The sequence below is a fragment of the Schistocerca gregaria genome, chromosome 7 (genome assembly GCF_023897955.1).
Source record: "Schistocerca gregaria isolate iqSchGreg1 chromosome 7, iqSchGreg1.2, whole genome shotgun sequence".
NCBI classification, from domain to species: domain Eukaryota; kingdom Metazoa; phylum Arthropoda; class Insecta; order Orthoptera; family Acrididae; genus Schistocerca; species Schistocerca gregaria.
The window spans coordinates 346857709-346873231 of NC_064926.1; the positions used below are offsets into that span (position 1 = coordinate 346857709).

Here is a 15523-nt window from a genome sequence, read left to right on the forward strand (position 1 = left end):
TAAATAAATAGCACACAACCATAAGAGAATGAATGAGCCACTTAATACGGATCTGGTGTTAGGAGTCTTGAAGGACACAACGAATATTTACTACACTACCAGTGTCTTACCTTCAGAAACTCCTCTTGTAAGTGTTCATTCTTGAACAGATCGATGATTTTCAGGGTGACATCGATCCCAAGAACCTTAGCAACAGTCAAGACTACTCTGGACGGTGGGCTGGGAGCAAAGTGATACAGAACTATAGGCATGATTCACGGGTCGTCTGAAAACAAGCAGAATACATGATCTCTTTATGAGAATGGTGACAGGAAATTCCTAAGTAACTATCACATAATTTCTCTGCAAAAACTTTGTCCATAATATTTCAGAAGGTAACGTGCTCAAGATAGGTATAACACTACAGTACAGACAATTTACTTATGGAGTCACAGTTGGTACTTTAACGGGATTGCTCAACTGAGAACAGCATTTCTACATTTACTCACCAAATACACTCTGAACACAAAAAAAGAAAAAAAACGCACTACGGAGGAATTATCCGAATGGGAGGAACTCGGTAGAAGTGATGCACACTACTGGCCATTAAAATTGCTACACCACGAAGAAGATGTGCTACAGACGAGAAATTTAACCGACAGGAAGAAGATGCTGTGATATGCAAATGATTACCTTTTCAGAGCATTCACAAAAGGCTGGCGCCGGTGACGACACTTACAACGTGCTGACATGAGGAAAGTTTCCAACCGATTTCTCATACACAAACAGCAGTTGAGCGGCGTTGCCTGGTGGAACGTTGTTGCGATGCCTCGTGTAAGGAGGAGAAATGTGTACCATCACGTTTCCGACTTTTATAGAGGTCGGATTGTAGCCTATCGCGATTGCAGTTTATCGTATCACGACATTGCTGCTCTCGTTGGTCGAGATCGAATGACTGTTAGTAGAATATGAAATCGGTGGGTAGACGAGGGTAATACGAAACGCTGTGCTGTATCCCAACGGCCTCGTATCACTAGCAGTCGAGATGACGGGCATCTTATCCGCAAGGCTGTAACGGATCGTGCAGCCACGTCTCGATCCCTGAGTCAACAGATAGGGACGTTTGCAAGACAACACCCATCTGCACGAACATTTCGACGACGTTTGCAGCAGCATGGACTATCAGCTGGGAGAGCATGGCTGCGGTTACCCTTGACGCTGCATCACAGACAGGAGGGCCTGCGATGGTGTACTCAACGACGAACCTGGGTGCACGAATGGCAAAACGTCTTTTTTTCAGATGAATCCAGGTTCTGGTTACAGCATCATGATGGTCGCATCCGTGTTTGGCGACATGACGGTGAACGCACACTGGAAGCGTGTATTCGTCATCACCATACTGGAGTATCACCCGGCATGATGGTATGGGGCGCCATTGGTTACGCGTCTCGGTCACCTCTTGTTCACACTGACGGCACTTTGAACAGTGAACGTTTAATTTCAGATGTGTTATGACCCGTGGCTCTACCCTTTATTCGATCCCTGCGAAACCCTACATTTCAGCAGGATAATGCACGACCTCATGTTGCAGATCCTTTCTGGATACAGAAAATGTTCTACTGCTGCCCTGGCCAGCACATTCTCCAGATCTCTCACCAATTGAAAACATCTGGTCAATGGTGGCCGAGAAACTGGCTCGTCACAATACGCCAGTCACTACTCTTGATTAACTGTGGTATCGTGTTGAAGCTGCATGGGCAGCTGTACCTGTACACAACATCCAAGCTCTAGTTGACTCAATGCCCAGGTGTATCAAGGCCGTTATTACGGCCAGAGGTGGTTGTTCTGGGTACTGATTTCTCAGGATCTACGCACCCAAATTGCGTGAAAATGTAATCACATGTCAGTTCTAGTATAATATATTTGTCCAATGAAAACCCGTTTATCATTTGCATTTATTCTTGGTGCAGCAATTTTAATGGCCAGTAGTGTAGTAGGACAGACAACGCGTACAGTGGATGAGCGTTGTACAGAACTGATGTTCTACACTCGCCTACTGCAACCCAGTAAGTCTGCAGTTGCGGAGGCCCCACAGCTTTGCCTGTACATTCTCCAGACCTCAGTTGACTAATGTTTTCACTAAGGTTCTTCAAGGAACTGATGGTCGACGTCACTCACGTCTTATTCTATAACATTACTCATACTGATACTGACAATAATGTTTCAAATTTAGCATACTTCATGCTATTCATTCATTAGGCACTATGAAATGGTAATCATAATTATTTCTAAAGAAATAATGAAGACCTTTGCAGAGAAGAGAACCACGTGTATGAATATCAAGAGCTCAGATGGCAACCCAGTTCTAAGCAAAGAAGAGAAGGCAGAAAGGTGGAAGGAATATATACAAGGTTTATACAAGGGCGATGTACTTGAGGACAATACTATGGAAATGGAAGAGGATGTAGATGAAGACGAAATGGGAGATACGATACTGCGTGCAGAGTTTGACAGAGCACTGAAAGACCTGAGTCAAAACAAGGCCCCTCGAGTAGACAACATTCCATTAGAACTACTGACGGCCTTGGGAGAGCCAGTCATGACAGAACTCTACCAGCTGGTGAGCAAGATGTATGAGACAGGCGAAATACCCTCAGACTTCAAGAAGAATATAATAATTCCAATCCCAAAGAAAGCAGGTGCCGACAGATGTGAAAATTACCGAACTATCAGTTTAATAAGTCACAGCTGCAAAATACTAACGCGAATTCTTTACAGACGAATGGAAAAACTGGTAGATGCGGACCTCGGGGAGGATCAGTTTGGATTCCGTCGAAATGTTGGAACACGTGAGGCAATACTGACCTTACGACTTATTCTTAGAAGAAAGATTAAGAAAAGGCAAACCTACGTTTCTAGCATCTGTAGACTTAGAGAAAGCTTTTGACAATGTTGACTGGAATACTCTCTTTTAAATTCTAAATGTGGCAGGGGTAAAATACAGGGAGCGAAAGGCTTTTTACAATTTGTACAGAAACCAGATGGCTGTCATAAGAGTCGAGGGACATGAAAGGGAAGCAGTGGTTGGGAAGGGAGTGAGACAGGGGTGCAGCCTATCCCCGATGTTATTCAATCTGTATATTGAGCATGCAGTAAAGGAAACAAAAGAAAAATTCAGAGTAGGAATTAAAATCTATGGAGAAGAAATAAAAACTTTGAGGTTTGCCGACGACATTGTACTTATGTCAAAGACAGCAAAGAACCTGTAAGAGCAGTTAAACGGAAATGAGGATATAAGATGAACATCGACAAAAGCATGACGGGGATAATAGAATGTAGTCGAATTAAGTAGAGTAATGCTGAGGGAATTAGATTAGGAAATGAGACACTTCAAGTAGTAAATGAGTTCTGCTATCTGGGGAGCAAAGGAACTGATGATGGTCGAAGTAGAGAGGATATAAAATGTAGACTGGCAATGGCAAGGAAAGCGTTTCTGAAGAAGAGAAATTTGTTAACATCCAGTTTAGATTTTAAGTCTCAGGCAGTCTTTTCCGAAAGTATTTGTATGGAGGTAAGCCATGTATGGTCGAAGTAGAGAGGATATAAAATGTAGACTGGCAATGGCAAGAAAAGCGTTTCTGAAGAAGAGAAATTTGTTAACATCCAGTTTAGATTTTAAGTCTCAGGCAGTCTTTTCCGAAAGTATTTGTATGGAGTGAAGCCATGTATGGAAGTGAAAAATAGACGATAAATAGTTTAGACAGAAGAGATTAGAAGCTTTCAAAATGTGGTGCTACAGAAGAATGCTGAAGATTAGATGGGTAGATCACATAATTAATGAGGAGGTACTGAATAGAATAGGCGAGAAGAGGAATTTGTGACACAACTTGACTAGAAGAAGGAATCGTCGGTTGGTAGGACATGTTCTGAAGCATCAGTTGATCACCAATTTAGTATTGGAGGGAAACGTGGACATGTGTCCGGAAACGCTTAATTTCCATGTTAGAGCTCATTTTAGTTCTTCCACCTACGCTCAATGGAGCACGTTATCATGATTTCATACGGGATTCTCTACCTGTGCTGCTAGAACGTGTGCCTTTACAGTAGTGTATATGGGCAAATAAGCAAATGAATACAGAGTCAGAAAAAATGGATGATTTATTTAAGAGAAAGAGCTTCGCAAACTGAGTAAGTGAATAACGCGTTGTTCCACCTCTGGCTCTTATGCAAGCAGATATTCCGCTTGGTATTGGTTAATAGAGTTCCTGGACGTCCTCCTGAGTTATATCGTGTCACATCCTGTCCAATTGGCGTGTCAGATCGTCAAAATCCTGAGATGGTTGGAGGGCCCTGACTATAATGTTCCAAACGTCCTGAATTGGGAAGACATTCGGTGATCTTGCTGGCCGAGGTAAGATTTGGCAAGCACGATGACAAGCAGTGAAGGGCAACATAACGGAATATAGAATAATGTGCAAGGGTGCCGCTGCTGACAACCAAAGGGGTCCTAGTATGAAAAGAAATGGCATCCCAGACCATCGCTCCTAATTGACGTACCGTAAATCGGGCGACAGTCAGGGTGTATCCCACCATTGTCCAGGGGTCCTCAGTCTGGAATCTCCTTGTCTGAAGTAGAATTGTCTCCAGTGATGAACCCGAATACGAGTCTGGAGACGTCCCAGACAGTGGTGGGATACGAACTACACTGTCGTCCGCCATATGGCCCGACAAGCAGGAGTGACGGTGTGGGGTGCCATTTCTTTTCATAGCAGGACCTCTTTGGTTGTCATCGTTGGCACACTTGCAGCATAGTTACACGTCAACAGTATTCTACGCTTCCTTTTGTTGCTCTTCTTGGCAAATCATGCATGCCTTACACTCCGACAAGATAATGCCCGCCCGCACATGGCGAGAGTTTCTACTGCTTATCTTCGTGTTCGCAAAACCTTGCCTTGACCAGCAAGGTAGTTGGTTCTCTCAATTGAGAACGTTTGGAACATTTTGAGCAGGGATCTCTTAATCATTCTGTGATTGTGACGATCTATCGCGTCGATTGGACAGAGTTTGGTTCCATACTCTTCATGAGGACATTCAACAACTCTTTTAATCAATGCCAAGCCGAATAACCGCTTGTATAAGGACCTGGGGCAGACCAATGCATTATTAACTTGCTCCATTCGTGAACTGGGGACCTAGAAACGACGGAGAGGCCCCGTTCCCGCCGCAGTGGTCCACAACCCCACGATGACTACCGCAGTCCACTTCACCCCTCTGCCGCCCCCTCTGCCGCCCCACACCGAACCCAGCGTTATTGTGCGGTTCGGCTCCGGGTGGACCCCCCCCCCCCTTCCCCCAGGGAACGCATCACGCCAGACGAGTGTAGCCCTTACGTTTGCGTGGTAGAGTAATGGTGGTGTACGCGTACGTGGAGTACTTGTTTGCGCACCAATCGCCGACGTAGTGTACCTGAGGCGGAATAAGAGGATCGAACCCGCGTTCGCCGAGGCAGATGGAAAACCGCCTAAAAACCATCCACAGACTGGATGGCTCACCGGACCTCGACAGAAGTCCACCGGGCGGATCCGTGCCGGGGACCAGGCGCTCCTTCCCAATCCGGAAATCCGTGCGTTAGACCGTTCGGCTAACAGGGCGGGCTACCTTGTACATAGTATATTTGAAAAACTTGGCACATTGTTCCAAATAAGCTATTGCTGACTTTAATATCTGTAAGTAATGGGCTGCAGAATGAACCTCTTGGAAGAGACTGAAATATATAAGCATTCCTACCTAAATTCCAAACAGTTGTTGAACGATCAGCTTGCATTGAAAAATAAACGCTATTTTCATTTTATATCAGCTCTTAATGGAGAAAACTAGCCCATTCTTTGATATATTAATATCAGCAATAGCTTATGTCGAACAATGTGCCAAGTTTTCCAAATGTATTATATATAACATCCTTCATATACACTCCTGGAAATGGAAAAAAGAACACATTGACACCGGTGTGTCAGACCCACCATACTTGCTCCGGACACTGCGAGAGGGCTGTACAAGCAATGATCACACGCACGGCACAGCGGACACACCAGGAACCGCGGTGTTGGCCGTCGAATGGCGCTAGCTGCGCAGCATTTGTGCACCGCCGCCGTCAGTGTCAGCCAGTTTGCCGTGGCATACGGAGCTCCATCGCAGTCTTTAACACTGGTAGCATGCCGCGACAGCGTGGACGTGAACCATATGTGCAGCTGACGGACTTTGAGCGAGGGCGTATAGTGGGCATGCGGGAGGCCGGGTGGACGTACCGACGAATTGCTAAACACGTGGGGCGTGAGGTCTCCACAGTACATCGATGTTGTCGCTAGTGGTCGGCGGAAGGTGCACGTGCCCGTCGACCTGGGACCGGACCGCAGCGACGCACGGATGCACGCCAAGACCGTAGGATCCTATGCAGTGCCGTAGGGGACCGCACCGCCACTTCCCAGCAAATTAGGGACACTGTTGCTCCTGGGGTATCGGCGAGGACCATTCGCAACGGTCTCCATGAAGCTGGGCTACGGTCCCGCACACCGTTAGGACATCTTCCGCTCACACCCCAACATCGTGCAGCCCGCCTCCAGTGGTGTCGCGACAGGCGTGAATGGAGGGACGAATGGAGACGTGTCGTCTTCAGCGATGAGAGTCCTTCTGCCTTGGTGCCAATGATGGTCGTATGCGTGTTTGGCGCCGTGCAGGTGAGCGCCACAATCTGGACTGCATACGACCGAGGCAAACAGGGCCAACACCTGGCATCATGGTGTGGGGAGCGATCTCCTACACTGGCCGTACACCTCTGGTGATCGTCGAGGGGACACTGAATAGTGCACGGTACATCGAAACCGTCATCAAACCCATCGTTCTACCATTCCTAGACCGGCGAGGGAACTTGCTGTTCCAACAGGACAATGCACGTCCGCATGTATCCCGTGCCACCCAACGTGCTCTAGAAGGTGTAAGTCAACTACCCTGACCAGCAAGATCTCCGGATCTGTCCCCCATTGAGCATGTTTGGGACTGGATGAAGCGTCGTCTCACGTGGTCTGCACGTCCAGCACGAATGCTGGTCCAACTGAGGCGCCAGGTGGAAATGGCATGGCAAGCCGTTCCACAGGACTACATCCAGCATCTCTACGATCGTCTCCATGGGAGAATAGCAGCCTGCATTGCTGCGAAAGGTGGATTTACACTGTACTAGTGCCGACATTGTGCATGCTCTGTTGCCTGTGTCTATGTGCCTGTGGTTCTGTCAGTGTGATCATGTGATGTATGTGACCCCAGGAATGTGTCAATAAAGTTTCCCATTCCTGGGACAATGAATTCACGGTGTTCTTATTTCTTTACTGCAGATTATTAATCTATCTTCATAATTATCACATACAATACTGTTTGCACAATTTTGGACATGCCATGATATTAGGTTTTTGTGAAGAAGATACTGACAAGTGCTAAAAAATATTAAGTAAGTTTTTGTAATAATTTTCTTATACTTTACATAATTCTATGGCCAAATTCTAATGGTTTACAACATCCCAAAGTCTGGAGGCTTCTGAAGATGACGGATTAATCTACTGAAACCCGTAATGCGCAAAAAGGTAACTGTGCAACTCGTGACTATTTTATTCTGAATTACATACAACAGTTTCTGAGAAAATAAATGGTATGCATAAAATTATAAAACTAGATAATAGGTGACTGGTGTATGTGTGGTGATTCAATGATTCATAATTTAGCCCCTTTTCAAATAAAGTTAGGAGTCAAGGGTACCAATCGTGTAAAAAATCGTTTAAACCTGTGTGTGTGTAAAGGGTGTAGCCCGGGCCAGAGATTGTCTGGAATGTTGTCCGGTTGTTTTCCTGTACCGTGACCTGGCCAGATAAATTCAGATTACAGAGAACCTAAACCATGAATCTAACTTCAGCATTTCAGTAATCAAGCGTTGACCTTCCTTCCACATCATCACGATGAGTATGCTGAGGACAGCCGCCCCTTCCAAGATGACGACAACCGTGTTCGCAGGGCTGCAAGCACGCGTTCCTTGTTTGATGATCACTCAGATAACATACCACATCTCGAATTACCCGCTACATCAGCCGAACTTAATCCCAAAGAAAATTTCTCGGACTGCACGAATGCCTGGTCTCACAGTGATTTCAACCAATGGAATTTTCTCTAGCTCCCAGCTGTGTCAAGCGGTTAAGTATCCACGATATGTCGAACGGGTGTTCATCGGCCATTGTCAAGTGGTCACCACTTAGCCGAGGTGCTTTCGCCCGAAAGCTCGTGGATATTTAATCAACTGAAGCGACTGCTCTACAGGATTTAATCATCAATGAGTGGCTTGAGGTGCATATTGGACTCTCTTCCTCGCTGAATTGCGGCTACTATCAAAGAAAGAGAAGGTCTTACCCTGATGTCCCCTTGAGGTGATTAACTTTTACTTAGTGTACTTACGAGGGAAGTTCAATAGGTAAGGGAACACTTTTTTCTGAAAGAAAGTTGGTTTTATTCAGGGTCCCAATACGCCATATTGTTCCCCACTCTCATGACTAAAAAACCCTATTTCTCAGCATAATCTCCTTTCAATGCGACGGCCTTAATCCACTTTACTGGGACGGTATGTATGTCCGCATTGTACACTCTACTGGACGACGTCAGAGCCAATGTCTTCCATCATTTTATGGGGGCTGTCAGCGAGAAGAAGTTTCGTAAAGGTTTGATATTATCTGTAAAGCTTGTTACAAGTCACTAAGTGCTCTCATTCTCAAAGACTGGATGAATAAAGTATGGGTATTCGTGAGTCATGGGCTACATTTCTGTTTCACCTCAGGCGTATATAAAGTAGCACTCCATCTTAAGGCCGCAAGTAGCCCATCGAGACCATCTGACCGCCGTGTCATCCTCAGTTGAGGATGCGGTTAGGAGGGGCGTGTGGTCAGCACACCGCTCTCCCGGTCTTTATAGTTTTCTTTGACCGGAGCCGTTACTATTCGGTCGAGTAGCTCTTCAATTGGCATCACGAGGCTGAGTGCACCCCAAAAAATGGCAACAGCACATGGTGGCCTGGTTGGTCACCTATCCAACTGCCGGCCACGCCCGACAGCGCTTAACTTCGGTGATCTCACGGGAACCGGTTTGTCCACTGCAGCAAGGCCGTTGCCGTATATAAGGTAGCCTTTGTGTTAATTCAAGATGTAAGTTACTTCCATTCCATATATTATTGAAATCTGCCCAGCCGTTTGAGCATAGAGGAGTAACAAATGTATTAACACAAACACATTCACAAACACATTCACAAACTTTCCCATTTACAATATACACTCATCAGCCAGAACATTATGACCACCGACCTACTGTCGATGTAAACCCGTCCAGGTGACAGCAGCGTTACCTGACGGGGAATGGCTACTAGTCAGACACATGCACAGCGCATGTAGTGTAAGTGGGCGTGCTGTCCGTGTGTAGAATGGGGAACGCGCGTGATCTATCTGAGTTTTCCCGAGGACGGATCGTGATGGCCTAGAGGCTTGGGACGACCATTTCCGAAACTGCACGACCTCACGGATGAGCGCGGAGTGCTGCGGTGAGTGTCTTCAACATGTAGCGAAACCAATGTGAAACCATGTCCACACGTCGTGGGGTTGGGCGGCAACCCACCATTACAGATGTCAGACATCGTAGGCTGGGCAGACTGGTAAAACAGGATAGGTGGCGAACTGTGGCTGAGCTAACATCAGACAGAGCACAAGCGTGTCTGAACCCACAATGCACCGAACACCCCTAACGATGGTCCTCTGTAGACGACGACCCCTGCATGTGCCAATGTTAAGACCAAATTGTCTCACGAATCCCAATACCTTCTTCATCGTGCCGATGGAATGGCGCGAATCCGTCGTCTTCCAACGGAACAGCCCCTTTGACACCTGCGCTGGGGCACGGAGACAAGGTAACGGCGGCTCCATTCTGTTCTGGGTCAAGGGAACTCGTGCTAGGCACCACGACGGCCAAGGAATATAGCACACTGGTTGCAGACCACGTACACCCCTTCATAACGATCATGTTTCCCGACGGCAAAGGCACTTTTTAACAAGATAATGCACCATTCCACGAGGCCAGGAGTGTGCTGGAGTGGTGCGTGGAACACAGCGGCGAGTTCCAGTTGACGTGCTGTCCCCCCAATTCGCCTGACCTGAACCCGATCGAACTCATCTGGGATGCGATTGAACGTGGCGTCAAAACACATGCCCCCCCTTCCCCCCCCCCTCGCGGAATTTACGGGAATTAGTGACTTGTGTGTGCAGATATGCAGATATGGTGTCAAATCTTTTCAGCAGCCTACCAAGGCCTGATTTCTCCCATGCCACACCGCTGTTATCCGTGCCAAAGGTGGACATAATGGCTATTAGGTAGGTAGTCATAATGTTCTAGCCGGCCGGTGTGGCCGAGCGGTTCTAGGCTCTTCAGTCTTGAACCGTGCGACCGCTACGGTCGCAGGTTCGAATCCTGCCGCGGGCATGGATCTGAGCGATGTCCTTAGGTTAGTTAGGTTTAAGTAGTTCTAAGTTCTAGGGGACTAATGACCTCAGATGTTGAGTCCCATAGTGCTCAGAGCCATTTCAACCATGATGTTCTAACTCACCCTTACTCGTTTCGACTGTGCACAATCTGATACCTTAATCAAACTTAGAGGAAAGCGAGAGACGGCGCTTGTTCTTCCCTACAGTCTGACAAACAGTAAACATCAAACACTACTCTTTGCTACCAGAGACAAACTCTAACGTTTTATTCTTCTTTTAACAGGCAGAGACCTCAAGATAATAACTGTTGTTGGATACTCACTGGAAACTATGTTGTCCTCGCTTAGATGCGTTCAGACTTCATGTACTTTTATTGCAACGAGTCTCTCTACAATCACTTTGAGAATCAGCTGTGATATGGCTTCCGACGTCTCGGTTGTGGTACTGACGGCCTTGGCCCTGTGCGCTAGACACTTACATACACAGTTTTTTCAGGGCTCTAAGGTGAGTTTCTCTCGCAGCATTGCTTTCCCCTGACTCTTCCCTAATTTCCAGAGGAGTACGCATTCCGCTTTTGACCTGCCCGCCTGTTAGCCTGACACGCAAGGTGGCGCACGTTATCAGCAGAACGAGTAGGCTGCTTTACTCCCGCCCAAACCAAGCTGTGCCCAATCCAAGCAGGCTAAAGGAGTCTTTCTTGCCTGCCTGCCTGTTGGTCTAGACTACGTGTCAGTTTATTCCGCACTCTTTCAGTGTTGTGTTATGAATAGGGTTCGGAAGTTGTTGAAAAGCCTTTTTGTACCTAAGTGTCAAAAGACGAGGCTCAATGAAATATACGCTCGATTCGGTCATTCTAAGGCAGAAAATAATAGATTTTTCTTATAGTTTTTTCGCTTCTCGGCGTATTTCCAAATGAAGAGTTTTCTCTGCTACTTCACTCTCTTTCTGTTAGTACTGGCTCTTCTCAATTCGAACCATCATCATGTCACTTTTAATACATATATTCTGTAGTATGCAGAGCCATCTCTGAAAGTCAAGATCCTTTGCACCTAAGAACCTGAAGATGTCCATTATCTTCAATGCCAACAAAAGTAAAATTTTGACAGTCTAGTTTCTATAATCTTAAAGTATTCCTGCAAAATGAGACCCCAATTACACCAATTTTAATTGTTGTTGTTGTTGTTTTTGGGGAAGGAGACCAGACAGCGAGGTCATCGGTCTCATCGGATTAGGGAAGGACGGGGAAGGAAGTCGGCCGTGCCCTTTGAAAGGAACCATCCCGGCATTTGCCTGGAGAGATTTAGGGAAATCACGGAAAACCTAAATCAGGATGGCCAGACGCGGGATTGAACCGTCGTCCTCCCGAATACGAGTCCACTGCTTAGCCACTGCGCCACCTCGTTCGGTCCAATTTTAATTTTTTTTCCAGGATGTGTAGTGGGGGTTCGCTGAATTTATTCTAAGTGGCCAAAGTAGTTGACTCTAAATACCCCAAATACATTTTAGCGAACATGAATTTCATTATTCATGTTATGTTAATGTAAATAGTACATGTTTGGCCCAAATTTAGAAAGCCTGTATACTGCTGAGCAGCCTGAAGTCCCTAGCACACATTTCCATACACTTGTCAGCCACTAAGTCGTTGTCCTTTTTCAAAATATTTATGGAGTGAGGAGACTGCTGGTCAAATTTACAAACATGTCGTAACATACTCGATGGCCTCGAATGGGTAGTTGGTAGCCCTTAAAGCAGTTTTCATTGCGAGACACGTCCCTATTTATCTGAAGCTGCCTCGTAAACTCATGACAACTTTCCCTCTGCTGGATTTGGGCTCTGTCTCGTGACTGGTATGTAGTATCCAATTCTAAATTTTTCCTCAGTCCCCCTTCAGCCTCGTTTGTTCACTTTGCTGATCCCATCGTTATGAAAAATTAGGTGCACTGAAACTATGTATATACGGACAATGTGCAATGAATTCGCTAGAGCCTCCATAGGATTTGTAATAGTCATCGAAGGCATCATGAAAGCTATGGACTACGTGAATAATGTTGTGGGCATCTGCACCCCTTCATGACTGATTGTCACTGACTGATGGTGACTGATGGCGATGGTATCTCCCAGCAGGTTACCTGTTCGCTAGAGAAGGCCAGAATCGTGCTACAGTGGTTTCAGGTCCATGGTAGCGTATTCACGTTGTTGTCTTGCGCACCCAGTTAGGATGCTGCAACTGCAGTGAAACATGTTTGGTTTAAAAAACAAAACTGTGTTTTGCTAAAGGCGGACCCTAACCAAAAACATATATACCCAGTTAGCCCGATATGAACCGACGGAAAATATCTGGGGTCCTATGGGACATCAGTTTCGTACGCATCTACCCGTAATTTACGGGAATTGCTTCCAATGGTGGACCAACACGGTATTAAGCCGATAGTCGTAATGATTTGGCACGCATAAAAACTTATTACATTGTTGGCTTTTGCTTTGTTCTGATACAGAAAAAGCGTTGCTGAATACTAGTCCTCTTACTTAACAGGAAAATTATCTTACTTCCCAGATGATGGGACGAACCAGCACTTCAAAATGCCTTTTTCAAAGCTCCTCACTTCGTGCAACATCTATCAGCCCATTAAATTTAAATCACTGAATATTACCGACAGAAATATTTGACAACCGTGAAAGTACAGCGACCAGAGGCGACTGAAGAACTCACGGCCGAATAAACTCATGAGACATATACTGATAGCGCTTATTTCACCCTGATTTGCAGGCTGAACGATCATTAGCCCTGTATCAGGAGAGGTCATCGTTAACTGCGGTGGCAGTTATCATATAAGCTGACCGCTTCTTTAGGCCACTTGGACTAAAAAATGATCATGTCTGATTCGTTGACTGTACTACTGTCGGTCTTGGCATCCCAGCAATAACGACTGATCTTCTAAACACAATACAGATGGTGGTTGACCTACAACGATGTTGAACCACGGTGAAATTCCTAGAGAGTTCTACTGAGGTCTCCAGTACTATGAGTGCTTGGACCACATAGCAAAGGATGCATCGCACGACGTGTACTTACTTATCCTCAGTTTCAATGCATCTCACCATTTCGCGGGATGTAAAGCAAGAAGGGTGTCAAGGCATACTTTGACCTGACACGGAAAGTACACACATCATAAAGAGTTTCGTATCACCTCTGTTCCGAGAGTTCCGGAATCTGTACAGAAAATTGGATTAGATATCAACATACACATCACTTCCGCCCTTTTTATTGCTCATGAAATCCACACATTGCGTGCTGTACCACCATACTGCAACACCTTCAGATGTGGTTGTCCAGATAGCTGTACACGCCGGTACCTCGAATACCTGGTAGCACGTCCTCTTGTACTGATGCATGCCTATATTCGTCGCAGCATACTTTCCACAACTTCATCGAGGCATTGTTGGTCCAGATTGTCCCGCTCTTCAACGGCAATTCGGTGTAGATCCCTCAGAGTGGCCGGTGAGTCATTTCGTCCATAAACAGCCTTTTTCAATCTATCCCAGGCATGTCCAGTACGGTTCATGTGCGGAGAACATGCTGGCCAATCTAGTCGAGCGATGTCGTTATCCTGAAGGAAGTAATTCAAAAAATGTGCACGATGGGGGAACGAATTGTCGTCCATGAAGACGAATGCCTCGCCAATGTGCTGCCGATATGGTTGCACTATCGGTCGGAGGATGACATCCACGTATCCTACAGCCGTTACGGGGCTTCCATGAGCACCAGCAGCGTACGTCGGCCACACATAATGCCACCCCAAAACAGCAGCGAACCTCCACCTTGCTGCACTCGCTGGACAACGTGTTTAAGGCGTTCAGCCTGACAGAGTTGCCTCCAAACACGCCTCCGACGATTATCTGGTTGAAGCCATATGCGACACTCATCGGTGAAGAGAACGTGTTGCCAGTCCTGAACGGTCCATTCGGCATGTTGTTGGGCCCATCTGCACCGCGCTGCATGGTGTCGTGGTTGCAAAGATGGACCTCGCCATGGACATCGGGAGTGAAGTTGCGCATCAAACTATTGTGCACAGTTTATGTCGTAACACGACGTCCTGTCGCTGCACAAAAAGCACTATTCAACATGGTGGCGTTGCTGCCAAAGTTCCTCCGAGCCATAATCCGTAGGTAGCGGTCATCCACTGGAGTAGTAACCCTTGGGCTGCCTGAGCGAGGCCTGTAATCGACAGTTCCTGTCTCTCTGCACCTCCTCCATGTCCTAAAAACATCGCTTTGGTCGACTCCGAGACGCCTCGACACTTCCCTTATTGTGAGACCTTCCTGCCACAAAGTAACAATGCGGACGCGATCCGCGGTATGGACCGCCAAGGCATGGTCGAACTACAGACAACACGAGCCATGTACCTCCTTCCTGGTGGAATAACTGGAACTGATCGGCTGTCGGACCCCATTTGTCTAAAAGACGCTGCTTATGCATGGTTGTTTACATCTTTGGTCGGGTTTAGTGACATTTCTGAACATTCAAAGGGACTGTGTCTGTCTGTGATGGAATATCCACTGTCAACGTCTATCTTCGGGAGTTCTGGGAACCGAGGTGTAGCAAAACTTTTTTTGATGTGAGTATTTTTTCTTTCTTTCCTATAGTAAACATTGACACGAATAGGAATGAACTCCAAATGAATCTTGAACATCATACTTCATGATATTGATCCGGTGCCACATGGGGGATGGCAGATGTACTGATCGTGGATTCAACGCCATCAACAGATGGCTTAATGGCTTGGCTCTGAGCACTATGCGACTTAACTCCTGAGGTCATCAGCCGCCCAGAGCTAAGAACTAATTAAACCTAACTAACCTAAGGACATCACACACATCCATGTCCAAGGCAGGATTCGAGCCTGCGACCGGAGCGGTCACGCGGTTCCAGACTGTAGCGCCTAGAACCGCATGGCCACACTGGCCGGCTGATGGCTTAATGGGATGGCTAC

General features: G+C 46.5%; 1 protein-coding gene across 3 annotated transcripts in view; it reads right to left on the minus strand.

Annotated features, from left to right (window-relative positions):
* The window catches only part of LOC126281405 (glutathione S-transferase D7-like), a 91059-nt gene that overhangs the window by 33677 nt on the left and 41859 nt on the right, over positions 1-15523 (minus strand). For all 3 annotated transcript variants that reach the window (XM_049980342.1, XM_049980341.1, XM_049980343.1), the window contains one exon: positions 111-265. In XM_049980342.1, the coding sequence (XP_049836299.1) occupies positions 111-251 (141 nt within the window). In that variant the 5' untranslated portion in view covers positions 252-265. The remainder of the gene's footprint in view (positions 1-110; positions 266-15523) is intronic.